General features: G+C 44.4%; 1 protein-coding gene across 11 annotated transcripts in view; it reads left to right on the forward strand.

The window, feature by feature from the left end:
- The window catches only part of KDM2B (lysine demethylase 2B), a 101,334-nt gene that overhangs the window by 51,007 nt on the left and 23,056 nt on the right, over positions 1-27,271 (forward strand). For all 11 annotated transcript variants that reach the window (XM_027469652.3, XM_027469661.3, XM_027469649.3 and 8 more), the window contains 2 exons: positions 5,989-6,443; positions 13,886-13,972. In XM_027469652.3, coding sequence (XP_027325453.3) covers positions 5,989-6,443; positions 13,886-13,972 — 542 coding nt within the window. The remainder of the gene's footprint in view (positions 1-5,988; positions 6,444-13,885; positions 13,973-27,271) is intronic.

Raw genomic sequence — 27,271 nt, forward strand, 5'->3', positions numbered from 1 at the left:
GCTGAATCAGCTCAGTGACCTGACTGAAATGAATCCTCCCCAAAAAGGAACACATTTGTTATCGGTAGGACCAATGAGCTGATCTCACCTGCAGCCCTGCTGCAAGGCTGCTAGTGCCAGCTCGGTGCTGGAGTGCCTGCCTGGGCAGACCTTGGGCTGTTGGTGCTGTCTTGAATGAATTGGTTCCTGCAGTGTGCTCAAGTGGTATCTGCTGACAGCATGTGGCTCATCCACCTGCCGGCTGTCTCTTGACTTCAGGGTATTAGCATGCTGATAAAATCTCTGACATTGACATCCAGGGCCTTTCTCTCCAGGAGTGACAGATTCCTACTTTGTCAGGCACTCGCTTTTTATTTCTTAGCAAAATCTTAACCTTAAAATAATTATTTAGCTGGAGATTGCAGTTCAACAGCCCAGATCTCCTACTGGATCTCTCACTACGGCATTTATCAAATTCTCTGCAGGAGTAAAAAGACATCATTTACCTTGACAAAGCTGTGATGTTTTGTCTTGCTTGAGTAATACTGTTTCATAGACTTGCTTGTCTTTCTCCTACCTAGTCGTAGTGTCCAGCCTCTTGACTCAAATAAATCTCCGTGAACTTCAGTCCTTGAATTACACTCGTTTGTCCTGCGGTGTCTGTATCTTGCTATCATTCACCTGCTATGGGATGGGAGATCTAAATGAAGTCGCTACTCCAAAACCCCACTGCTTTAGTTTTGAAGTTTTTCTTCAGAACTGTTAAGGTCCTTAAATTGTTAAATGCTCTTCTCTTCCTTAGAGACTTCCCTATCTGCAAGCAATGCCTTGATTTCCCATGAGAGAGTATCCCCTGACGAAGAATTTCCCGTCGTTCTCCTTAAAGAGTAATGAAACAAAGTACTTAACTTCCCTGCAGGCCCCTCAATAGATTTAATTGTCTTCTGGCCTCCTTGGTTTCAGAGAAAAAAATCTTCATGTCCTTGCATTGATTTTCAGAAACTTCTCTTGAAGAATCAGTGTTTCTACTGCTTTATTTTTCCTTTTTTTTTTTTTTTTTTTTAATTTTCTTGTACTTTGTTGTGAACGTCTACTTAATAACTTTTCTTTTGGGTTCCAGAACATAGAGTCAATAGAAATCCAGTTCTCCTCTTTGGGAAAAAAACAGACACTACTGTGGTGATAGAGAACAGCTTGGGAGAACACAGAACTGAGTTCATAATGATTTGTGCTTTAAGGATATCTTTAGACCCCTTGTGTTACATTTTCATCGCATACTATTTATTTACCCTGGCATGAAGGCTGCCAAATTCAGAGTGACTCTTTCAAGATAAGGCCTACTCAGGAAAATGTATTCCTGTGATACCTCTGCCAATGCGGTTATATGCTAATATAGCAATTTTTACTGTTCTTTGTATTTCTGTTTCCTAAATGTCTGGACTCAGAACTTCAGAAAACAAAACAGCCTCAGCATAGGTGAGGCTGAAACCTCAGAGTGTTCAACTCCTGAAATGAAAATGCCAGCCCTTCTAAAGGAGTTGGAGGAAGGCTCTGTGGCTTCTTTTCCCATTCTTCAGGCTTGGGACGAGATTTCAGGCAGTTGCCTCCTAGGTAGTGAGTGTTCTTTGTCTGATCTCTTCCACAGAAGGGCAAACACTCAGGGGAATGACAGCACGACAGAAATCACAGGCTGCTGTAAAAGCACACAATCTCTTTCTCCCCCTTTTTCTTTTCCTTGTCCCCCTCAGCTGTGACATTTGTCCTGCCAGCTGAAATCAGAAGGGGATCCTATTTGGGTTTCCACCTAGATTTGAACACGCGCTGCTTCAGGAGGGATGTGTCTTCATTATTTTTACTCTTATCATGAATGAGTCTGTACTGGATGTTTTCAGCCACAATTGACCTTCAGCGAGATACGGATCTGGAGAGTGAGCTGACAAAGAGTAATTGGGAGAAAATACTGGGCTATCAGAAATACACTTTCTCTGTAGCCTGCAGCTTTTAAGATTCCTGTTGCTAAAATTTTAACGGGGTGGCTCTAACTGTATATTAAGCCTGATGGATGAAGAAAATGTGCCCTCTGGCATGGCGAAGGAGCCATGTTGTCTTTTTTTTTTCCTCTCCTTCTCAGAGGATGGAATGGGTTTGCTTATTGGTAGGCAGGTACTGGACTACATTGAGTGGTATCTGTATGAGGTGCTCCACGCAGCAACACATTTCCAGTATGCGCAGTTTTGTTTTTTCCTTTTTTTTTTTTCTGCTAATGAAAATGTAATTTCTGTCTTTAGCAGGCCAATAGGAACCACTACTCCCAAACCACAGTGCCAAGGTTTGAAACTGGGAATGGCAAGGTAGATAATGGACACTGGACTATTGTAAAGAGTTCAGAAAGATTTTGTACTCATACCTCACCCTGTCTTTTAAGTTCTGTAATACAAGTCACTTTTCAGCAACGAAAGAAACTGTGTGTAATTATCTTTCTTGTACAAGTGGGTGACTGTGGGGAAAGTTAAGTGATTTGCCCAGAACCACAGGGAAGTGAATTGCTGTAGGGAAAAAAACAGTTTTTCTAGCTTTCTGTCCTGTGGTCAAGCCTGTGCTGCTGCTTCTCCTCACTGAGTTCTGTCATTGATTGGTTGTGTAATGTGGTTTTATTCTCTCAAAATGGGGAGTGTTGAAGGTCTTTTAGGGCTGTCTCAGCTGGGTGGGAGCTTGGACTGGCCAACAACTCTGAAACTGGAGTCCAAAGCAGGTATTGGTTGGGGCAGTGGCTCAGGAGGAGAAACCACAGTTGTGCTTAGCAGGAACTCCTTTCCATGGAGACTCTTCATAAACTAAAATACTACAAGTCAGCGGAGCCCTGGCAATATAGTGCTTAAAATGCCCTTCTTGACAAAGTAAATGCAGATTTCGTTTATGTAGGACATAAGTGTACAGCATCGTAATTCTGAGTCAGATACTGTTTTCATTACAATGAATAAATAAAACTCGTGGCATATTGAATTATACCAAAACACTTGGAAACACAAACTGAAACTTCCTCACTTTGAAGTTACCCATCCATTATTGATTCCCATGGAATTTTTTAATTGTTTTTAAATTAGCAACAGTAGCAGACAGTTGCTGCCCTTTGAAAGCAGTCCACTCTCACTCTGATGGTGTAACAGGGCTGTAATCCCCTGGTGCTCCAGCATGGGCCGATGCACTTCGGGTTATGAGCAAGCCCCATCCCCACGGGTAAAGTTAGGCCAGTCATCGTGTAACTGTCAGGCTGGCAAAGAACTGGCCCTTGTTTGGTGATGTTCATTCATCCTCAGGTCAGATTGGGATTATTTTTTGCATGTGATTACACTTGCTGATTCTCCATACCCAGGTGTAGCTGGGCCAGCAGTGCCTGGTTTGTGCAGGCAGCAGCAGCTGGCAGAGCTGAATTGCTGAGCCCCACGTGTGCCTGCTTCCCGTGGGAATAGCCCCCAGGATGCTGCGATGCTCCTCTCCTCTCCTCTTTTGCCTTTTGCTTCATTAGATTAGAGCAAGAGACAAAAAGTGGAGCGCTGTCTCGAAGGCTGTTTTCTTTTAGCACCCGAGAATTCCTTGCAGTAAATTATTCACACCTCCATAACGTGATCTCCTTCTCTTTCCTTAGGCTTTGGCTACGCTTGCGATTTGCCCCACTTACAGCCATCAGTTTGTGTTCAGCAGAGCCACAGCATAGGAAGACAAAAGCACGGTTTTCTTTGTACAGTTTTACCCCAATTTCAGTCAGTGGCACTGCACTAGTACCACCAGCACAGTGGTACCCGCTTTCACCTGCTTCTCTTTCATTGCTGGCTTCTTCTCCCATCTAGACTAGGCTTCTGTGCTTCAGGCAATTAATTGTTAAATGCTTCACCAAGGCAGTGTGGCCTAGAGAATGGGCTCCAGCCCTGAATCCAGCAGTCTGTGCTCTGATTCCCAGTTTTGCCCTAGATTTGGTGTGACAATGAGCAACTCGTTCTCCCAAGCATCTGTTTCCTCAGCTGTAAAATGGGAAAATGACATAAGCTGATTACATAGCCCTTTGAGGTGGGTGAGCATGCTAGCTACTGTGCACAAAGGAGAAAGCAGTGTCAAAGAAGTTGGATAACCTCATGTTTTTAAAACGTCCTGGTTAAGGTATTTTCTAATCCTGTTTATTTTTCTAAGAGCAGCGTGGTGGGGGCGTATGAGCACAGACCAGAGGGGAGGAGCTGCTTTGGGGCGCTGCGTGCCCCCACCTCAGCACGCAAAGCAAACTGCTCTGCTGTGCACGGAGCTGGATTTGGCTGAGAGCAGCCTTGCTGGTTGCTGGTATTTTTTATGAGTGCTGTTTTTTCACAGGCATTTCAGCTTAAATATGCCTTTCAGGAACGATTTTATGGCTATTCTGGTTCTGAGGAAAAATTCAGATGTGCCTGAAGGAGCAGTCTGGACAGAAGTCCTTGGTTTTTGTGCACACTGTGCCATTGGCATGCTTGCCCTGAGGAATAAAGTGGCCAATTCGTTTCTCAGGCCCTAATGCCCAGAGGTGCACCTGGCCTTACAGAACTTTTCTGTGAAATTGCAAAGCTAAGCAGGGAGGGTAGCTGCCCTAGGACAGGTACTCTACCACTGCCTGTTACATCTTTGTTACCTAGCTAACAAGCAACGTGTGTTTTGTGAGAAGATGCAAGAGGCAAGGAGTTGCTCTGTGACAAGAATCAGTTTGCCAGTTTGGAACTGGGCTTTGGCATTTGTTTTGAGCCTCAGTATTAAACAACCGGATGCTGAGCTTTCTTTAATGTTCATTTAATCCTTCCTTACGCATGAGTCACCTAGTCCTGATCCAAAACTACTGCACAGCAAAGCATGAAAGTACTCAGGGTTTTGGCTTGCTGAAAAAAAAAATAAAATAAATGAAAGAAACTTTTAATTAATATTAACTCATTTTTCTGTACTACTTCCATTTCCCTTGCAGAGTGTTTTTGTCTACAGCTTCATCTCCTACCCATTTCAGTCAATGTTAAAACCCACATTGACTTAACTGGGTGGTGCTGGTGGTAACTGTATTTTCCACACAAGTTCTTGCTGTTGCTAGCCTGCATTCAGTGGTGTTCACTTAATAAGGGAAATTGTGTCTAATAAACAAGGGAAGAGCAGTGCTTTAGAGAGTCCTGGCTACCAGTTTCCTATGTTGCTTTTACTGCTTGACTTCATGCAGTTGGGCAACAGTGGGGATTTTTAGGGGAAACCTAGTATAAAGCTAATATTAACAGTTCTTTGGACTTGGAAACTCGTATTTAAATTTTCCTAAAAATTTTCCTAAAAAGTACCTAGAATGTATGAGGGACTGCCTTAATTAAAACGATATCATGTGAGTGTCAGTCCTTGCATTTCCCGGTGTGTTTAGGCTTCTTGTACATGAAATAAGCAGAACTGTAATCCTCTGCCTCAGAAGAGCACTGGGTATGCGTGCAGTAACAAGTGGCAGTTCTTGTTTTACTAATTGGTGCTTGCAAAGAGAGAGTATTGGGAAGTTGATTTTTTGCTGTGCAGAGCTCGCGTAAAAGTGATGATGTGCTTCATTTTAACACGCTTTTTTTCCCCATAATTTTCCCTCCTTTCTTTGCTAACTTTCATCTTAAAGCTGTAAGATTACTGAATCCAGTCTTTTGGGTTTGTGGGAAAACTGATTGTATGTGACTTAAGAGCTCAGCGTACTCTTAGTTGAAGGCACAGAAGGTTGAAGTTTTGAAGAAAGCTTAATTTTTCCCTTAATTTTTCCCAGTCATTTGAACTGAGCAGATGTTAACAAAAACTAAAACCAGCATTAAAAACAAGAACAACAAAATTGGCTGAATGCAGCTCATTCCTTTTGCATGCTTATCGAGCAATGTCAAAGGGCATTATCCAGTCCACTTCAAAATAGGCAGCTCCTGGCCTCAGTCATACAAGTGTTCAAGTTCTAAACTATATTGGGTAAAGCTTCAGCATTCTTTTTCTACCTTTCAGATGCAAGAAGAAAACACAGCCTAGATAGCTATTCATCAGATTCGTGGTTAGACATGGATGAAGAATCTTGTGATGCCCATATCCAAGAGGAAAAGGATGACAGCTTGGATAAGAACTCCAAATCCCTGATGGATGGCTCCTCCTCGCCCAACAGCACTCACTCAGAGGACAAGGAGGGTGCAGGGAGGAAACAGAAAGCCACAGTAATGAGGTACCTAAAAAGAACTTTGTCTAATGAATCAGACGACAGCGTAAAATCCACGACCCCCACGGATTATCCCAAAACGCCAACGGGGTCTCCAGCTACAGAAGTTTCAACCAAATGGACTCACCTCACAGAATTTGAACTGAAGGGTTTAAAAGCCCTGGTGGAAAAGCTTGAATCTCTCCCAGAGAACAAGAAGTGTGTTCCGGAAGGCATCGAGGATCCGCAGGCTCTCCTGGAGGACATGAAGGTGGGTGTGATCTCTCGCTGATCCACACAAACTGTACGCTGTGGGCAGGGCACAGGAGAGAGACAGCAGGAGGTCAGAAGGCAAAGTGCTGCAGTGTAGGGGTGGCAGCTTGTGTGGAGCGACCCCCTCGTGTCAGCCTGCTGTGCCGTGGTGAGGGAAATTATGCCTCTGACAAAAGCCATCTTTGCACTGGGGAGGCAGCTGTTCGCAGCCTGATTTAATTGATGCGCTCCTTTCTGACTGTCGCAGCTGTGCTCAGGGGCCAAAAGTTTACATCCTTTCAAGGCTTAGCGCTTGTTATGGCCCGTGTGTAAATATTATACCTCAAGAAGTCTGTTTATATTTATGGTCTTAATCTGCCCCTTTTGCTCTAGTTTCTTCTCTGGAGTGTATCTAACTGACACGTACAAAATACGCGATTTTAATGCAGAAGATTATCTAATATTTGCTGTTGCGTTTTCTTTTCTTTTTTTTTCCCCCCCACCTATTTCATTTTCTTTTCCTCCATTGCCCTCTATAGGTTGGTAATTATTCTCCGCTGGTACAATTCGGAGGCGGTGTGAGCAGTGCATGCCCAGTAGTGACACAACTTCTGCTCAGATCTGTAGTGTACTGGAAGTGGTACTCATAGGAGGAATCTGTCCCTGTGTCCATAAGACCAGCACAGCCTTGCTGCTTCCAATCCCTGATCTGCAGCATCCCTCTGAATTACTTGGTTAGCTTTTCTGCATCTTGTTTTCACGTTGTATAAAATAGGCATATTAACGCGTTTTTAAATAAAGCTGAGACCAGCATACTCCTCATTTTGCTTGTACTTGTTAAATAAGGCTAAAATTGTCCTCTAGTACAGGGTAGATTTGGTACCGTGGAAATTTGGCCTGATTTGAAACTATTGGTATTAATTCATGATCTTGTGTTTGGGCTGCTAGTTTTGTGCTGCTGCTGCATCGGGTGTGATTCTTCAGCTGTGCGGGTTCTGTACATGAGCTGTGTAAGCCAAAGTCTGAGGGAAAAATGTGTTTATACGGTAAAAGGGGGAGCCTGTATTTTTTTAGTGCTGGTGCAACAGCTGCGTAGAAAAGGCTTCAAAGCCAGCTGAAGAAGGCTGGGCGTACGCAACGTGCAGTGGAAGCTTATTCCGCAATCTTGGAGCCTGGAAGTGTGATACGCGGCACTCAGTTTGGTAAACCACAAGAGCTCAGAAAGTCTTTTCTTGCAAAATCAGCTGCTTTGTGTATGAGAGTGGTGTGCATGCCCACGGTTGTGGCAGTAAGATTCACAGGCTTGCTTTGTGATCAGTCACGTTCTAATCAGAAATCAAAATGAAATTTCACAACCAGGGGTTGAGTTTGGGGTGAAGGAGGAAGAATGGTAGCGTTACTTTTCTGAGCTTCAAGCACAGACCAAGTTCCACCTAAAAATAAACGGCCTCTTCTTGAAATCCCAGGAAGGGGTACAACATGATAGATGGTACAGATGTTCGGAGTGTGATCATGCGTGCTCGTTTGGTGACGTACCCCGTACACTGTGACACATCCCACTAGAGCCCGGCAAGATGCCATATGGGAGTCTGCTTTCAAGCACTGCCTAGGAGCAGGGCTGCTTCAGCCCTCTCCAGAGCAGTGGCTTCACAAGCTAGAGGGGGAGAACTTTGAGTGGACATCTAAGAAAAAGGTCTAGGTCATGCACTTCCAGTGATTTAACCGTGCTTTAGCCAGTATTAAGTGGGTATTTGCCAGTTTATTTTGTTCATCTTGGCAGAGTTGTGATCTTGATGTTCCATCTCCTTTCACAATTGCTCAGAAAATTGCCTGCATCTCAACTTCCCTCCCTGTGCCAGCACACACTGTAACCATCAGGATGTAGCCCAACATCTGGATCTTGATGGTTCCCTGCTGGTTCAAGAGCCCATGACCACATCTAAACATTATCCATGCTGCAGAATTGTTTTCTCTGGAGTCACCTCTGTATGTTTGGCGAGCCTGGGACTGATTAGTCAGGGCAAGGCTCTCAAAAGGACGTTGACTGACAAACATTTGCTTGAGTGGTGTTGAAAGAACTGTTAAAGAACTTTCTTTTCTTACCCATCTTCATACAGAGTGGGCCCACATACATGTATATGGCAGCCCTTAATTTTCAGAGAATGAGAGTGAGTACAGCTCAGTAAATAATGAACCGGCCCCCAGCCTGCTTCCTCCACAACTCCCCCTGCAGTTCCGTTGTCTGCTTGCCAGGTGCTCTGAAGGATTTGGGGCGGTTTGGGTGAATTGTGCTCGGAGCAGTGGTTGCCTGAGTTATGCTGCTTCTCACGTCAGGACTGGAGTTCCCCACGTGGCCCTGCCCGTTGCTTGCCAGCAGGGTGTCTGAGAAAGCTGCCGACAAGGTGCGTCTCGTTGCCATCTCGTGCAGGGACCCTGTGGGGACTGCTCTCTGTCACCGTGTCAGTTGTGCTAGAAAATAAATGGTAGAGCCAGAGCATCCTATCTCCCTGTAATCCCTGCAATACCGAAGCATGAAGTTTGTTTTAGTAGGTTCGTTGGCTTTAATAAAGAAAAACAAGCACATCGGTGTGTGTTTGGGGCTTCCACCTTCAAAGGACAGAGCTTGCTGATGGAGAAGGTGCCGAGTGACTGATTTCAGCCCCTTGAGCCCCTCTCACATAACGATCCTTGCAGGGTTACTGTGCTGCTCGGTGTTTCGTTCTGTCCTTGCTGTGCAGGGTGTGCTCGGACCTGCGGCTGAACACAGTGCTACGAATGTTCCCCGGGGTTCTCAGAGGTGCTCAGCACTGCAGTACTCGTGTGTGCTTCACAAGTGCTAATTGCTGAGCTGTTGTTATCTCTGGTTCACAGGTGGGGAACTAATGTGCGAAGAGATTCAGATAGAAGTGACCATAATTTTGGGTGCTGTTTTTCCACACCTCTGATGTGACTTTCGGAGCAGCTAGCGTTATTTAAGAATGATATTTGCAAAAGATGATTTTAATGGGATTGAAACTGCAATTGCTTAACGTTTCTGCAGCACGGAAGTTCTGAGCTGTAGCATCCAGTTCCCAAACCAGGCGTGAGAAGAGAAGGCGCACATAATTCTTGACTGCCTGCGGAAACTTGATTTAAAAGGTTTGCTGTGTGTCACATAGAGACATAATGGCAGAGGAAGAAATAGAGTCCATTTTTCCAGAATGGTGTTTATCTCCTTGACCACAAAATCATATTTCCTCTTACTTTGCTACCAGTTTTCCAACCTGAACAGAAAATAACGTGGGGATTTTGCTGATAGCAATAGCAGTAGAGTGAGCAGAAGCCCAGCACCTTTACCTCAGCACTGATGAATATCCAGAGCACCCGTCATGTGTGCGATTGAATGGCGGCCGAAATCCTGTAGAAAGAGCTTTGGCTTTGCAGATCCTGTGTGCTGGGACTGTGTTCAGCTGTATTCATGAGGCTTGTGTCATGGGCAACCTGAATTTTGTGCACGTGATGTATTAATAATGCAGCCTATAAAAAGCACCCTTTTAGTGCTCCCGCTTGAGAGTTATTTTTAACAAATGTGTAGCAAGAACATGCTCTGACAGAAAGTCCGCAAGTCTGCTTGGAAAGTCTTAAGCAAGTTTCTTTCTGAAGAAAATTAAACCCATGTTTATTGTAGTAGCTTTATTTCTTAATGAAGTATGCTCAGGAACTTTTCTGTATGACGTGCAAGTCTTTGTGCCTCAGTAAGATAATTAACATTTTCGGAAGACAGGACAAGGGTGGTTAAACTGGAGAAAGGAAACCGTTTTATTCAGTGATGCAAAGTTTTACAGAACAACTCAGGGTAACTCGTAAAGAATTCATGCTTTCCTGTCTGAAGCAGGATACAGTAAAGGATGGGCGAGTGGATTACTGCTCTTGGTGGTAAATACAACTACGGCTATATGCAGCTATTTAATGTCACGTAGGTGAGGCTCTGAAGTCAAGTAATTTATTTTCCTTATGGAAAAGGAGAGTGAAAACTAATCTAAGCCCGTGTAAATTCCTTACGTGTCATCTAAGCTCCTAACTAACTGTGACTATCTAGTGGGGACCCAGCAATCCAGAAGTGTCCAGCTAATGCCTCTGCAGATTGAGATCCCATTTATCAGCATGATCGATGGAGTGCAGCAAGAAAAGGGAGGCTTATTTGCGGAGCACAGTACAGGCCTCGCTTGAGGAGCAGGTCAGTTCTTCCCTCAGCTCAAACGAGGAATTAAATAATTGTCGGCTGCAGCTCTGCTGTATGGGAATTGTGTCCCATGAGTCTTGTGTTCACCACCAAAGGAGCTTCTCAGAGGCTCCAAGCAGCGATTACTGACAGCAACGTTCTCTCCCTAGCAGATGGCATCTGAACAATCGTCAGAGGAGATGCAGCATTGTCTGTATCCAAATATCTGTGGCTGGGCTCTGTGTGAGCGTGTACGTGCAGCACATGTGAGGGGAAATCATTGCCCAGGTAACACATCCTCTCCCTGAGGTGCTCGGCTGTCCCAGGTGGCAGAGGAACAGAAGGCTCAGCAGTGTAGCTGGTGGCAGGGTGAGCAGCCAGGAGATGCTCCAGCCATTGCTGCCACATCGCTGCTGCTGATGTTACCTGTTGGAGGCACACACAGCCTGCAGTTACACCTTGTTTTCCATCCATCTGTGCACCCAACCATGCCTGTTCCCTGCCTTTCAATTAAAAAAGAAAAAAAAAGAAGTAGCAACTGAACAGTTAAAGGACTTACAGTGAACAGATGATGAAGAAAAAAAAAAAAGGAATAAATATTCTTAGATGGTGACCCTTGGGACTGGAAGAGTTTCATTGTGCCACTTCTCCATTTCATGTTTAGCTGCCAAATGGTACAGCAGCCTGCTAAAGATGCAGTTGGGGTGGACTTAGGCATGAAGAAGTGAATGGAGAATCAACCATCTTACACCGTGGTGTAGTTTGTCCACCCCACATCACAAGGCAGGTAAAGCTGAGCAGTCTGCATCCCACATTAAACACTGCCAGTGATAGCTGTCTGCATGCAGGCTCTGATTTCAGCACACGGTGTTTCTGTTATGTTGCTAGCAGGATGGTAATGCCTTCGCTGCTGTTGGGAAGGAGGATTGTGAGATCTGCCTCCTAATAATGCCACAGACCTTCCCCACTTCAAAGCAAAAATGCTGCTCTGCTTTTGAAGGGACTGTTGAAGTCCATTAGGGCAGAAGAAACTCAGTTTGCAGAGCAGAGTTTGTCAAATATCCGCAACTCCTTGGCAGCAGCAGCAGATTCTTGTGCAAGACAGATGATATCTACTGAAATATGTTCTTACTTTTTCTTGCCAAGAAATCTTACCCCATTCTTATTCTGATGGCAGAAAAACACTCCCTTTACTGAATGCATTTCAAGGGAGTCATTCCTTGCTGTGCTTGTGAAATTCATGGCTAAGCTGGATTCTTACATACTTACTCAGTTTCTTTCCTTCATACCTGCCGTTGTCACCACAGCCTTCAAGTGTAGTGAATCGGGCGGTTTTGTGCTGGATGAGCATCGTGTTGTTTGTCTAACTGAAGCCCCATGGCTTTTCTTTATCTCCTTTTTTGTTTTTCTTTTTTAGCAGGTGAAGTGTGCATCCCCCAGCCCGTTGTGTGCTGACCTTTGGCACCAGTCAGTGCAGCTGTGGCTTGGTTATGGTTCTGCTGCTGAGACATCCGTTGTTTTCAGCTGGCCGATACGATAAACTGACATAGTTTTAAGTTTCTTCTTGGATAATATTTTCACGTGATGCATACGATAAGAAGAAACCCTCGGTACCCTGCCAAGTTCCAGGAATATGCTCTGCTTCCTATTGAACTTGGAGTTTCTGACAATCACGAGTGGAACTGTTAAGGTTTTCCATCTTGCAAACTTCCAAATTTAAGAGTAACAAAGTAATGAGGGATTAATTTGCCCTTTGTTTATATGGCTCTCAAGCTGCCTTCTCGCTCTGGAGAATTTGGGCTTTGCTATAAAAATACCAAGCCCTCTCTGTTTTTAGAACTGAAAACTGGCTTCCAGAATGTGCTCACAGTTATCACGCTGATTGCTGCCTCAATACAAAGGGGGTGTGGGAATGGAGGTGCTCACTTGGCCTTGCTCTGCTTGGTCAGGAGTTAGTTAACTTGCCATTAATTAACCTGTCTGTAGCAGTTTTGGGGCTGGGTGTTTGCTGCCTGCCTGTGCTCCACAGCAGGGACACAAGCCTGGAGTCGGGTGCCGGTGCTTGGGCTGCTGGGGTCTGGCACAGGGCCGTCGTATGCCCAGCCCTTGGCGGACGATTACAGACAAATTCCAAGTGTGTTTCCTATTAAAAATGCCTGTATTTTAAGCTCTCTTTGTATAGTGTGTGAAATTTCTCATTATTAAATTAGAGTGCCGGCGGTGGTGGTGGTGCTGAGAGTGCCTGGTGCCTATTGCTGTCTAATTAATTTTTTTTCAAGAAGTCAGTATAATTGGGAGCAATGGTGTTGACTTTCATTGTCTGGGGTTATCTCCGAAATTCTTTACAAGGCGGTTTCCAACCTGCTGCCCTTGTTTGTGTAGTTGGAGTAATTTTTTCTTCCTTAAGCTGTTAGTACTTACTTGGGCCTCAGTTTTCAGCAGCTCAACAGGATCCCCCTTGTTTGGGGTTTTGATTTGTCGTCATCTTCAGCTGCAGAACTCCACCTGAAGAGCTCTGTAGCGAGGTTAGTAAGTGTGTAGGGTGTCGGGGAGCGTGGACGATTCCCAACTACAGCACCGAGTACACTTAAAAGGAGTCTTCCCCACCTCTGCCTTGGGTTGTGCAGCGATGGGAACAAATCTCAGCGGCAGAAGCTGTGTAGGGCAGCACAACCCACTCACGAGGTGTCTGGGCCAGTGCTTTAAGGCAGAGGATTTGGTGGGGGCAGGAAGACCGATCTTTTCCCTTCGTCCTGTGCCATCCCAAGTCAGTTGGTTTCTTAGTGAATACTCAGGAAACTGAACTTCTTATCCGATTGCATGAGTGAATTAGGTTACAACAGCTTGGCCTGCCCTTTGGTGTGGAAGGGAGGCCGGTGGAGATGTTGGTTGTGGTGGTTGCTTGGGTTTCAGTGAGCTAGAGTGTAAAGGGAGAGCTAATGGTTGGCATTACCAGTGGAAAGCACTGGTGTGTCTTCTGGACACACCAATTTTGAAGAAATCTGTAATACTTGAGGCGATTCGTTGATTGGTTTTGCTGTCTGTTGTGCAAGAAACTGCACTTCTGGCATTTTAACAACGTGTGAGCTTTGTTGTGAATCGGAAGCTCTGAAGCAAAATTAGCTCGCAGAGGTGTAACGAGTCAGCAGGGATCACGTCAGTCTTTTTCATCAGGGTAGGTGTTGTGTTCTGTAAGTCTCTGCGCTCGTCAGCTGGAAAAATATTTCTCTGGTTAATAAAGACCTTTTCGTTCGCAACAGAACATTCTGAAGGAACATGCTGATGATGACCAAAATCTTGCCATTTCGGGTGTCCCTGTGGTCAGCTGGCCCAAGAAGACCCCAAAGGTAATGAGACACAATTCACAATTCCTTACTAATCGTTGCCAGATCCTGGTGTTTTCTAGCTGTAATCTGACAAGTGGTTTCTGTGATACTTTGGCAGCAGCTAGCGCTTTTAACACGAAAAGTTATTTTTAATAGTTTTAAAACAGCGTGTTGAAGCAGCACACATAAAGGTGCCTCAGTAGGGAGAAATTAGTAGGGTTTCTATTTTAAAAAGGATTTTTTTGTGCCTTACTTATCTGTATAAAACTTTGATATGTCTTAGTCATTTACTAATCATAGTTAAATTTGAAAATGTTGATGCAACATTTTGTGTAAATTTAAATGCTGCGTAAATCCGACAGACTGATCACTTAGCAAATACTTTGATCTGGATGAGAGGATGTTTTTTGTGTCATACTGCACAAAATTTTTCTCATACACATCTTCCACTAACTTTGGAGGATTTTTTGTCTCTGTACCTTCATTTTTTCTTCCTATATATGGGCGTAATTCTCTCCACTTTGCAGAAGAACAGGGAGGTTTGCTTCATTAATGCTTATGAAGAGTTTGAAATAATTAACTAAAGAATAATGTCAAAAGGCTGAATGTTATTTATAACAGTGGTATGTTTACCACACTCCAGTTATTCAGCGTGCTGTAAAAGCAGCTTTGCTTATTTGGATGATGTCTCATCGCTTCTATTTTTATTGTCCTTTTTCACTGAATTAGTTTTATAATACATAATTTCTCTAGAAATCCTGAAAGGGTCAGTCAACTTTAATCAGTCTTCTAACTGAAAATCTGTTGTTATTATCATTGTAAATAACTTTCAAATCATTAACTGTGAGTGAATTATTTTCCCTGTTCTCTCTTTGCTGGTGTACTTGCTGTGGCTTGGTATATAATCACTTGTAGCCATGAGAGTTTGCTGGTTTCAGATGGGGAGTAGGAGACCATGGACTTCAGCAGCCGCTAGGGAAAAGTGGAGCAAAGGCAGCATGAGATCCTGCTTCTGCCTTATTTCTGGCTTTTAGCTGGGTGCATTTCAGATAAGGTACAGCTTGCTAAATGCCTATTTCCCTTTTACTTTGTAATAGGTCTGTAGGAGCATGCATTGTGTTTAAAACATTGAGTTGTTTAAAAACAACGATTTGTTTAAAAACCTTGAGAGGAAGAGATGTCAGATGCTCCACTCCTCTGCTTCAATAGCTGCTGTTCGCCAGCCAAGTATACTTTAAACATCAAATAAAAAAATATATCTCTGGGACCAGAGGAAAACTGGTGTGAGAAACTTAGAAAGCAAAACTAAGGAACAATTGACTCGTGCTCAATTTTTTGAGTTTGTGGTAGAAGTAAGCATCTTAATATTTGGAGTTTTTTTTTTCATAAGCTTTGGTGTTTGTTCATGTTCTTGTTCACTTTATTTTGGAATCCTTGATGGATGTCTCACTTCTTATATTTTATTTCTGTGCATTGGCAACATAAGTAACTGTAAAAGATTCTGAGATTCTGGTTTTTTTTTTTGTGATTTTAATCTCATTCCTTTTTGCAAAATCTATCTTGCTGCCTGCAAATTTGTGTATGTCTATTTGTTTTTTTTTTTTTAACTTTCTGGTGCTTATTTTCCATCAGCCTTTTTGGAAGCAGACATTTTTAAAGGCATCATTCCTAGTGCTAAGTTATAATAACAAACAATTCTACACATCACACAAATAAGAGGAAAACTTTATAGAAAGTCAGAGTTTAGCTTGAAATTTGCAAATAAAAACCATTTACTTACCATAGTATTCATACTTATTTTGCTTAATCAGTAATCAGCTGGTATTATGCTTAACTTGAAAGGTACACACAGGTTTGGCTGAATGTTCTGCAAAAGGAACTTGTTGGATTCCCTTCTGATGCACAAACGTGTGCATCACCTTTCGTGCCACAGCTATTTCCCTTCTTGGAAGCAGAGGCCAAGTGAGCAGGCTCAGAGGACGTGTCTTAGTGTTGCATCTTTGGGCCCCAAATTAAAATACGTTGGAAAGACAATGTAAGGGAAATTTGTATAAAAGCAATGGTGTAAGTGGTTAAGGTTCATTATTTCTCCTTTGTTCTTTGTAAATCCTGATAATGAAATAGATTTTACAGAGAAGAAACCCCTAAGGGAGGCGGAAACTCCCTTTAAAATTGGAGTGTAGCTGGTGGAGCAGGTCTCCATGGCTGGAAGATTCCACAAACGTTGAGGACAAGACAGGGGAGTAACGCCCTGCACTAATTTTGCTTCTGTAGTATGGTTCTTCTAGTATATAGGAGAAATGCCAAATATTTAAGAGTGCTTTTCCAGAGATACTGATGTGTAAAGCAAGCCGCAGATAGGATACAGAACGGTACTGGCTTCTGTGGGGCTGGTAAGATGTAGCTGGTGCACCAGCTTCCAGATAAAGGAGGATTGTCTGCTTCAAAGTCCTTAAAGTAAGAGAAAGGAAATGGAATTCAGAAAAAGGAGGCAATAAACGAAAAACGTGTCTCTTACTTTCTCCCAAGAGAAGCCTCCAGAAGAGATTTAGAAAGACAAGAGCAGCAGATGGAGAAGGAAGAATAAAGCCGGCACTAAATGCCAAAACATTTCAAAGAAAATGGAAATGACTGTAAAGAAAGGAAGGGAAGAGGCTAGAAACAGCAAGAGAGCAGGATGAGGAGAGAAACAAGTATGGAAAAGATGGAACAAGGAAAACGTAGAGCAGAGGTAGAAAACTCTTACTAAGGTAAGAGATCCCCGAAGAAGGAAGGGACAGCAAACAACTTAACTATGTGAATAACCCACGTTGTGAAAGGGCTTGCTTAGTTAATGTTGACTTCCTTCTGAAAGAACGTGCTTCTAATAATCTGAGTGATTTTAGAAGCAGCAAATAACATTTCTATTTAGAATTGACTCACAGGTTCTTTTACACATCGTTAATGTGCGTGACAACAGTGTGTGCAGTTCTGTGCTGCAAAACCATTGTTTGAAGACTGAAATTCCGGGTTTTAGGAAAGAAATGTTCACTCACCTTGATTCACAGCTCACAGTGGACAGGGTGATGGGCAGACACCCAGCTGAATGCATGGGAGTCCCATCCATGTACTGTGCTCCCCTCGTGCTGCATCCATCACTCACGTCTACCCTTTCTAAAGGCATTCGAGGCTGTCTGTTTTTCTGCAGCTCTCTCAAAAACTTTGTTCACTGAGAAAAGAAACGGAAGTATCGGTGAGATGTATTGGTGAGGAGATGAAACAAGGAGGTGACATTTGAAGGTGTAATGTACAGAAGGGGAGGCAAAGGTCTGCGTTGTGTTCCCAGCTCTGCTGCAACCTTCTTGGGTTGCATGCAGCAGGCAAGTGGCACCTCTCCGCTCCCAGAGCTCGTTCCTGGTAGATGCTGCTTCACATCCTGGGTTGTGAAGTGGAATTACTGTTTGTAAAGATCTGTGAAAATTTCAGCAGAAAGTTTGGTAGCAAACCATTTCATCTGCACAGGGATTAAGGCTAATGGCTTATTAGAGGAACCCATAGCATGGTCCAAGCAGAAAACGTATTTTTTCAGATCCTTTCCTATTTCTGGAAGACAACAGTCAACTACAGGAGCACATAATTACACTCTGTGGCAGTGCTTTCAGTTTTTATTGTGATAAAGATCTTCAGTTGTCTATGAAGAGTGGCTGTAAAGAAGTAAAACGTGTTTGGACTCTGTTGCTCTGTGAAGGGTTAGAAATGCAGACTGCATCAGATTCTCATCTCTCTTACCTGGCATAAACCTAAAGGCACTGCATTTGTAATGATAGCAAGTGTCCAAATATGTATCGCTCTGGCTGTGAGCAGGAGATGAAGCTGTAATTTTCAGTGGCTGGTTAACAATACTGGAAAATGTGGCTGGTTTTCTGACCTCACTGTTCCTACGCTTCTTCTGTGTAATTGTTGCTTCTTGCTTTTAAGAGAAAATACTTGAAAAGTATCATAGAGCAGTGATAATATCCCTACTTAAAGGAGTACTATTAATTAGTATATGCTACAAATCGAAATTTTAATTAAACTATGTTTGTTTGCTTTTTTAAACACCCTTCCCTGCAATTGCAATGCAAAATAGTGTTTGTAGCTATGTATTGGTGCGTGCGAATCAGGAAAAAAAAAAAAGTGATTTTAAAAAATGGTTGAGGAAGCACTGAGCTGGACATACTCGGTCAGACCAGACGGTCTTTGTATGCGGTGTCCTGCTTCAACAGTGGGCAGTCCCAGCTGTTAGAGGGGCTGTAAGAACAGGGCAGACAGCAGTCTTTCCTTTGCTTAACTTCACAGTTAAGCTAGAAGGTCGTATCATCAGCTTTGTTTTGCTGTCCCTTGGTAGGTACTTTATTTCCCATGAATTTACCTAATAATTTGTGGAACCTGTTGATCTTTCTGGTAGCGATAGATAGCATCCTGCAACAGTGACCCCATTGTTTAATAAAGTTCTGTGTAGAAAAGCAGAAAAACAAGCTGAAAAACACCAGGAACTTCAATGTCTTCTGGTGTTCAAACCATACCATATGTTCGATCATCTCTATCACTATTCTAGTTCCACTACAGGTGGTTTTGAGATGAGGGCGGATATGGGACTCCAGAACCACATATAGAGTTCAAGATGTGATGTTTGAGAGAGGAGACTAGAAGAGCATGTCTTGTTCAGCATGGCACAACAAAGTTGCAGGGGGAGATGATTGCTGTAAGTACTTCAGGGAATATAAATACCAGGGGAGGAGAAGAGTTATTTAAGTTAGTGGACAATGTTGGCATGAGAATAAGTGAGTATAAACACACCATAAATAAACTTAGTTTGGAAATAAGGTTTCTGATCACTGCTCATAGTCTGAAGTAAATAGCGTGCGTGCATGCACACGCACAAAGTAGACTGGTGGTGAAAAGGGTGTTAGATTCTTCAGAATAACTTCTATTTTAAATAATAAAAGGCCGTGGTGGTCTGTCTGGATCTGGATCCCATAATGGTCCTTTGGCACATGTGTCTGCTGCCATTTTCTAGCAAGGAAACTTCTCTCTTCTTGGTATTTCACATGAATAATGCTGGGAAGGGAAGATGATCTACCAGTTTCTAATAATAGAGCATCTTTATGCATAGCTCCAGTTTTATGAACATATATGCAACTTTGTGCATGGCATCAAATGCCAGAAATAGTATTTAAATGGTCTAAGAATTAATAAAATTTGAATGTATGTAGAAATTAGAAAGAAAAATAGCAGGAATTCAAGAGGTTGGGTAAACTTAAACTTGAAAAAAAAAAAACTTAGCTGTGGTTAGCACCACTGATTTTTCAGAAGTGTTGAGTGTTGTTTTACATCAGGTTTTCTTTCAATTCAGAGGAAGAGGTGCTAGGTGGACAATGAATGTTTTTGAAAACCTTTGAATAAAAACTTCTGGTTTTTACCTGCTTGCTTACCAAGAATTCCTACCATAGCTACTGCTAGGCCAGCTCCTCCCAGAGCAGCAAGAGCACTGAGGTACTAGTTCCAGCAATTAGTGTTTTAACCGGAGTGGTGTCTGAAACAGATCTGAGCACGTATAAATGGCACAGCATCAAAACAGCATCAGTTTCAGGAGCCTGCCTGGGGGCTACCACCAGGAAAGCTACATTCCTAGCAGCAAGAAACCTGTGCCAAATTCCCTAGGACAGAGCAGCCCTTGGAGAGCCATTCAGGGTACTTCCTGTGAAAATATGAACATGTTAGAAAGCAAAAACTGACAATTAAAAGCAAGCATTGAATGACTGATTTTTTAGTTTAGTATTTATAGTGTAAGAAAACAGCTAGGAAGGTGGAGAAAGGAAAACAAACAAACAAACAAAACAACAAAAACAAAACAAAAGGACATCAAAATAATTCTGTGTAATTTGTTGGACTTTGTTTTTTTCTGGTTGTGATTCAAATCAAGTTTTATATCAGTCATTCCAGTGCCACAGGAGCAAGAAAAGGCAATTGAAACTGTTGAAACTGTCACATTTTGTCCTTACCAGGCATCAGTTTAAAGGTGTTTGAAGTGATCTCACACAGCAGTGCTTCAACTCTGCTAGGTGTCAACAACAGATACAAATGCCCATAGTCTGCAAGATTTGCATATACAAATCTGTGTGTATTGTGAACCCTATTTGTTGATAAAAAGTACTGATTATAAAGTTCATCATCTACTGCAAATCAGACATTTCTTGATAGTTATCAGATGCTAATATTTTTTCTGCCAGAAAGTAACTTAAGTACAAAAGAAAATCAAGATTAAAATCAATTTAAATTTGTTTTTCTCTTTACCGATTTCATTTGTGATTGGAATCAGTGATTTAAATAATTTTTAGTCATTTCTGTTCTTTCACTCTGTAGGAATAGCAGTTGCCGTGTGGTGGGAGAACCCTGGAATGTATTCAGACGAGTACCCCAGTTCTGGCTCCTGACAAATCCATTAAGAAACAAAACCACATAGTTGAGGTTTGGGGGATTTTTTTTAAGGGGACTTCCCACAGTCGCTGTACATATACAAAACGAAGCCCTTTCCTTGCTAAGTGCACTTAGGAGCAGGAAGAAACCTGATGCACCAGAACTGAAGGCTTCTTCAGGTTCTGCACAAAGCAGTAAGAGTTGCTGAAGCTACTGGGAGCTTCTGTCAAATGTCTGCTTTCCTGGGGCAGCGCTGGTGAGGAAGGCAGCTCCTTGCCTGGCTTGTTTATCTTTCTGAGCACTGCTTCAACCTCTTCCAAACATTAGTTCTCGAGACAAATTCATTTCTGTGGGAACTCCACGCAGGCCAGAGGAGTTTCAGGGTTTGGTGTATGTATATCATACATAATATCCCCAAAGAGCTTCGCTTCTATTGCCTCAGCATTCTTCTAAAAGCTTTGCCTGGTGACTTGACAGATTATTTCTCACCTCAAGAGGCTGTACTTGAAATATTGTGTCCCTTCAGGGAGTAATTATAAATAGCAAGGACTTGAATGAGCACCTTCTTAATCTTCCATCTTTGACTTAATATTTTCCCTTCTTATCAACTCTCAGCCACTTGCTTTGAAATTTGACCGATGCCTTTATGTGATTAATACATCAAACAGGTAAATTAGAGCCATTTTGGCTCTGAGTAGAAATTTGAACAGATTGGAAAAAATGAGCAGACATCTCTATTTTCAAACTGTTGTGCTCCAGGTATCATAGTAGAAGATTTATGTGTTCTTCCCATTGTCATTCTTCCAACATATGCAAGAATATTCAGTAACATCAATTTTTTCCAACTAAGGTCTTGACTGCCATTTTTCAAGATTGCCACTTTATTTCATGGCAGTAAAAGTGCTGATGAAAAAACTGCGTGAGTCCTAAGACCTTTTCTGAATGTGGTGCACATGAAATGGGTTGATGGGTCTCAAATTTTATCACCAGGAGCTGGACTACATGCCTTGCCAAGTTGGCCAACAAAACCAAACAAAAAGCTAAGATTTGAATCTGATTAAATATTTGAGCATCCTTAGGCTCTCCCCCGCCCCAACATTAAAACCATTCAAGCTTTGAGTTACATGTCTGAGATTTAATAGTTTTGTTTCTGGATCGAAGCACATTGGCAGAGCAACGTGGAAGGCGTTTGTCATTCCACGGTACGTGCTGCGCAATTATGGACATTAATCCTGCGTGCACTTTTCAGAACAGAATTGAATTGTATGTTCTGTCCCTGAGAAGATGGCTTCCTTTTAGTTCCATAGCACACTGAAATTAAAGTCTGCTGAGAATATAAATGAGGTCTTGTTTCAACTTTATGACTTTCCTGCAGGCACTGGTAGACCAGATCTAAGAGGCACAGAAGCGCTCTCCTTTTTGAAAATTAGCAAATCTAACAAAAGAAATAGAGAAGGTCCGATAAAAGTGAAGCATCTTTGAGACATAGTTAAGCGTGTTTTGCTTGTTTTTGTCCCGCATGTTTCCCTACAAATCCAAATAGAGGTTGTAGTTGACAGCCCAGCACCTGAGCTCTCACGAGGAAAAACATACTTGAGCGCTTTCTTTGCTTACATTTCAGTGTACCGTTTGTTTGCCACTGAATGTTTGGGTTTGGTCTCAAGGTTTGAGAGCTGCTGCCAGACATCAGACACAACTGATTGTCTCAGCGAGAGTGTTTTGTGCTGTGTGTTGAGAGTGCAGAGCTACTTAAAGGAAAGCAGGTTACATATTCTGGTTAATCCACTCTTTTAGCTAGGAACCACATTTATTTGCATGTTCCTCCACAGCGTGGCAGTCATTTCTTACCTTCTTTTGAGCCTACTTCACTAGTTTTTGGATTTACTGGCAGGACATGGCTCTTGGAGGTGAGCCCTCTGTGATATAAGGATTTGTGGAAGGAAGCATGGCAGGATTTTCCTCATTTCCCAGCAGATAGCCCCCGTCATGCCATGGCTATTCATGTAGAGAGTAAATTTGCACATCCAGATCTCAGGCACTGTTGAGTTTCTTGGTACCTCTCTGTTTCCACAGATGTGATGCTGTGAAGATAGAAGACCTCAGTTCTGTATCAGCAGGTTCCCAAGATGTGGAGCTTTTGCCTTGTTTGACAGATAAAGTCAGTGTTTCAGCAAACTTTCTGTGGTCTTATTATATTCTTAAGATGATGGGATGGCTTTTTTTTTTTTTTTTTAAACAAGGCTTCTGAGAAAGATTTGAGCACATGAGTTGCCACCAGCACGTTCTGTCTGGGCTCCTGTTGTTTCGTGTGTTGCTCCTCAGCTACCCTGTAATAGCCCAAGGTTGTCAGTCTTCAAGAGAGTCGTACAGCCCTTGCCTTCTTTGCTTCTCATGTGTTGGACACTGACTGGGTAGAAAGTACGTGCAGGAGGCATTATGTGGAGGGAGCAATCAATAGATTATTTCATCTTGAGTTACTTTATTCGATCTCAGGTTGATCAATCGGATGGTTTATTAAAGAGATTGCAATGGATACTCAGGGCATCTGATGACTACTCTTATGTCATAGTTCAGATAAAATAAATAGTGGGAAGTAGTAAGATCAAGACACGAGATGGATAGTTGAAGACAAAAGGTTGCCAGATTGTTTCTGACAGTGTTGAGAATATGACTGAAATATTGGCCAGAACTCTTGAGAAAAGCGTTATGAAATTTGACCAGGCCCAACAGTTAGGATCATATATCATATGAATGGACACTTGCACCAAAATAATGATCCTTAGAAAGCTATTGGGTAACTTTCTTATTCTGATACAGGTCAAGAAGCTGACTTGTAAGCATCTCAATGGGTTTGTTTTTCAAAAACATACCTACAGAAAGTAGCATAAGCGCAAATCACAAGATCTTTTTTCCAAGAACTTGCATATAAACCAATTCTGCATGTGTTTTTTTTTTCCTAATCTGTTTTCTCTTAAATATTTTTCTGCTATCAGCAAAATACAATTAGTCTATAAAGAAACATAGAAAGCTTCAAAAGAAGGTTCAAATCAACAGTATATTTGTATTGTATTGAAAACTTGTTCACCTCAACTTGGGAATCGTAGAATCATAAACTTCCGTGTATAATACGGACACACGGGTGCTGTTTAGCACTGAGCACAGATAGCAACAGCTGAAATCTGTTGGTAGCAGAGATGCTCGAGAGCAAGCACATACAGTGCAGGTTGTAGTCCGTCCGTCCATCCCCATCTTGGTTTTACTAAAGGGTATTTGCATGAGAATGAAATCCGGTTGTTTGGCACTCACCTCCTCCTGCTGTTTATTCTTCACTTGAGGTTTATTGTCTCAGTTGGTGACAGTGTAATTGATTTCTGTGGAGATGGTGGTATTGATGAGACTTATATGGGACTTCAGGAGGGACACAATCAACACAACAGTTCAGAATAGGAAGTACTGGCTGTTTTCATGCCGTTTCTGTTAAGGCTAGTTCAGCGGTTCAGTCTAGGATGTTATTTATTCCTTATTACATCACGCAAATTACATCACACAAAGCTGAAGTACGGGCACAGTTACACCAGTACAGGCATGGCTAGGGTCGGTACTGCTTGTTTTGTTTTCTGAACTGCTGTAAACCGTAGCGGGACAGTGAAATGTGCACTGCTAGAACAGTTCACACAAGGGTTGCTCACTATTTGTTGTAATTTAGTGTTCTCCAGAGTAGACAAGCCGAAAGGATCAAGCTGGAAAATGCTCTTTTAATAGTTCTTTCTGTGTATTAAATATATCTTTGAATGCTTAGCTGCTCTTGTACAAGATGAGATTTTCAGAGAGCAATTACAATTGGAAAAGTTCATTTTGTTGCAGTGTTTTTCCCCCCCACCGATTCCCAATTTGCTATTTTATATCATATCCTATCCGCTTTTTTTTTTTTTTTTTAATGCCAGCTCTGCAAAGTTTACCTAGCATTTGAAAATCACTCTGAGATCTTGGCGCGTGCGTCTTCAGTGGTTAACGCAGGCCTCGTAATTAGAGCTAATTTGTCAGTTGTGTTGCTGTTGCAAGTGGCAGACTGGAACATGCTCGCGGGTGGCTGGGGAGCGTGGCTGGATGCGACCTGCTGCAGCCCAGGTGGGCTAACGCCAGTATCACCAGTGCTGGGGCTTGTCGCAGGTGAGAGGAGGAGGATCTATGTCATGATTTAATTTGCTGTGAATAACATTTCACTGTGGTGTGACCAGTGGATTGTCCTTGGGGGATGGCACAAGTTATTTTTTCTCCCGTCTGGATTGTGGAGCTAAACGTGGAGCGGGGAGCCTGGATTGGAACCTGAGCCTGGGCTGGAGGCTTGGCCTGCCCCGGGCAGGTGTAGGACCCAGCATATCCTTCCTGATGTTATCTGTTCTCCTGCCCCTGCTGGAGGCCGACTGCTCGAACCACAAACACCGCGGTAAGCGTGTCGGTTATCCTCACTTCGTATCTTTAAGCTCTCCTTTGTAGGCCTCTAGTGGGAAATGCATCCCCCCTTCCCTCTCTCCTCCAGAAAATGTTGGATTCTGATCCTACCTTGTGCTTCTGAAAGCCAAGGCCTTAGGCACATGCCTTGCGTGCCTCAGCTTTCATCTGCTCCCGCTCTGGGTTGTGTACGAGCACAATGGGGGAGAGAGAAACCTGAGGAGATGGGCTGAACATAGCCCATGGCACGCTGGAGAGCCGCACCATGGGCTGCACGTAAAGGCCTCGCTCCAGGCATCACAGCAAGCAGGGTTTGGGAGAATACCATCACTTACCCATAATGGGAGCTTGATTTGGCAAGAGGACAGATATGCAAACAAGAAATGGATCTTTAATGCATTCACAATAAGGAGGGGATGTAATGACGCGATTCGCTTGGCTTTTCCAGCAGTCACCTGTAACTGTGTTTAAAGCTGGGCTGAACTTTGTTGCTTAAAGCTGGGAGGTGAGGCTCTGAGGGGCAAAGGCACAAGGCAGCATCGCCGCTCGTGTGCCAGCTCCTGCCTGTTGCTGCCTCTTCTGCCGGGCCACCGCCGGCCCGGTGCGGCCACGTGGTGCTGCAGCCCAGGGAACCGAGCCGCAACTCGTTTGGCAAAAATCCTGCCGCGAAGACCATTGGATCTGCTGCTGTATGGCTTCTCGGTTGCTCGGCACATGCAAATATTTAATCTCATCTTTAATTCTGCGTTGTGGGCGTCGGAGCCAGAGGCGAAATCCTACCAACTTGCATGGAAGCGGGACTTCCCCTGCAAGCAGCAGGCCCAGCGGCGCGATGGGAAACCCAATTCTCAGCACCCTGCTTCAGGCCTGCCTGCCTTGCCCCCCAGCAGCACGCCCTCCACCGTGCCTCCTGCAGCCGAGGTGCTGTCCTGGGGCTCCCCAGCAGCACCCCCCCGTGCCCATCTCCCCCCCCAGAGGGGCCTTTATCCCCCTGGGCCCCTCTGAGCTGTGCAGGGCCAGGGGTGCAGGGGTTCAGGGGCAGCATCCCCAAAATCCCAGCTCCGTGTGGGGGTGCCCGGAGCCGTTCCCAGCCCGGATCCTTTGTCTCCCTCTCAGCCCGTGCAGCGCTGCTCGGCCCGGCTCGGCCCGGCTCAGCCAGGCAGGGCCCCGCTGCTAGGGGAGGAAAAAAAGGGGGAGAACCGGGGGGGTGCCGGGGGTGCCCCCGCTGTCCCCTCTGTCCCCGCAGGCCGGCTTTGTGCGAGCGGGCCGCGATTGGCCGTGCCGCCAGGGCCAGCCCCTTCCTGGCTGCCTGGCATGAATATGCACGGCCCCCCCCTTCCTCCTCCTCCTCCTCCTCCTCCTCCTCCTCCTCCTCCTCCTCCTGCATGTGTGTGTGTGTGTGCGGGGAGCGGGGCTCCGCCAGCAGCGCCGCTCCAGCCATGTCAGCTCGGCTCCGCCTGGGCCCACCATGAGCCATGGCCATGTCTGGAAGCGCCGACGAGGAGGACTACGAGTCGGAACCGGAGCCCGAGCCCGAACCGGGACCGGAGCCGGGACCGGAGCCGGAGCAGGTCCGGAGCGGGCGGGCGAAGTTTGCAGCGGGAAGGGAAGGGGAGAGGAGAGGAGGAGGAGGAGGAGGCCGGGCCGGGCCGGGGGAACAATGTGGGGCCGGCAGCGGGCCCGGCTCGGCTCCGCACGGCCCCGGGCACCCGGCGGCGGCCCCGGGCGTGGCGGCGGCCCCGGGAGGAGCGGGAGCGGAGCGGGAGCCCCCGGCGGGGCCGGGCCGGGCCGGGCCGCGGGGCAGCTCCGTGAGGGCCCCGCGCCCCGCTCCGCCTCAGGGTGGGGGGGGCCCGCGGCTTCTAGTACCCCATCGAGGCTCTTCGGAGCCAATTTGGGTATTTTTTTACCTCACGAAACGCCTCAAATCGCCGCGCGACTTCGGGAGTGCTGAGCCCGGTTACCTGGCCGCGGCTCCGGGCACAGCCTCCTCGCTGCCTTCCCAGGGATGGGGAATAAAGGGGAGGATGCGTGGGGAAATGGAAAGAGAAGTTTTATCACTTCGCCCAGGGTTTTATTCCTTGAAGGGTTCCCTTTCCCTCTGGGGCGGGAAGGAGAATAAACTTTTTGAATTTATGAAGTAATCGGTGAAAAATAATCCGGAACGTGTGTTCTAGATCGCGCCTTTTGCTCTCTAAGAACTGCCTAAGCAATTAAAAATGCACCAGGGATAGAATTAAACATGCGTCCGCAATTTAAACACAAACTCGATATTTTTGTTCGTAACTCAAGGTGTTTTGCTCTTTGAAACCACCTCATAATGTGCTTTTAGGGACCAGTTGGTACGTAGGCCGGGCGTTGAGTCTGCCCTCCGAAACCCCTCTCATCCCTACCAGCTTTACTGTGCTTTTCTTTATAATTTCCTCAAGAAAG

Source organism: Anas platyrhynchos, chromosome 16, assembly GCF_047663525.1.
Source record: "Anas platyrhynchos isolate ZD024472 breed Pekin duck chromosome 16, IASCAAS_PekinDuck_T2T, whole genome shotgun sequence".
NCBI lineage: Eukaryota > Metazoa > Chordata > Aves > Anseriformes > Anatidae > Anas > Anas platyrhynchos.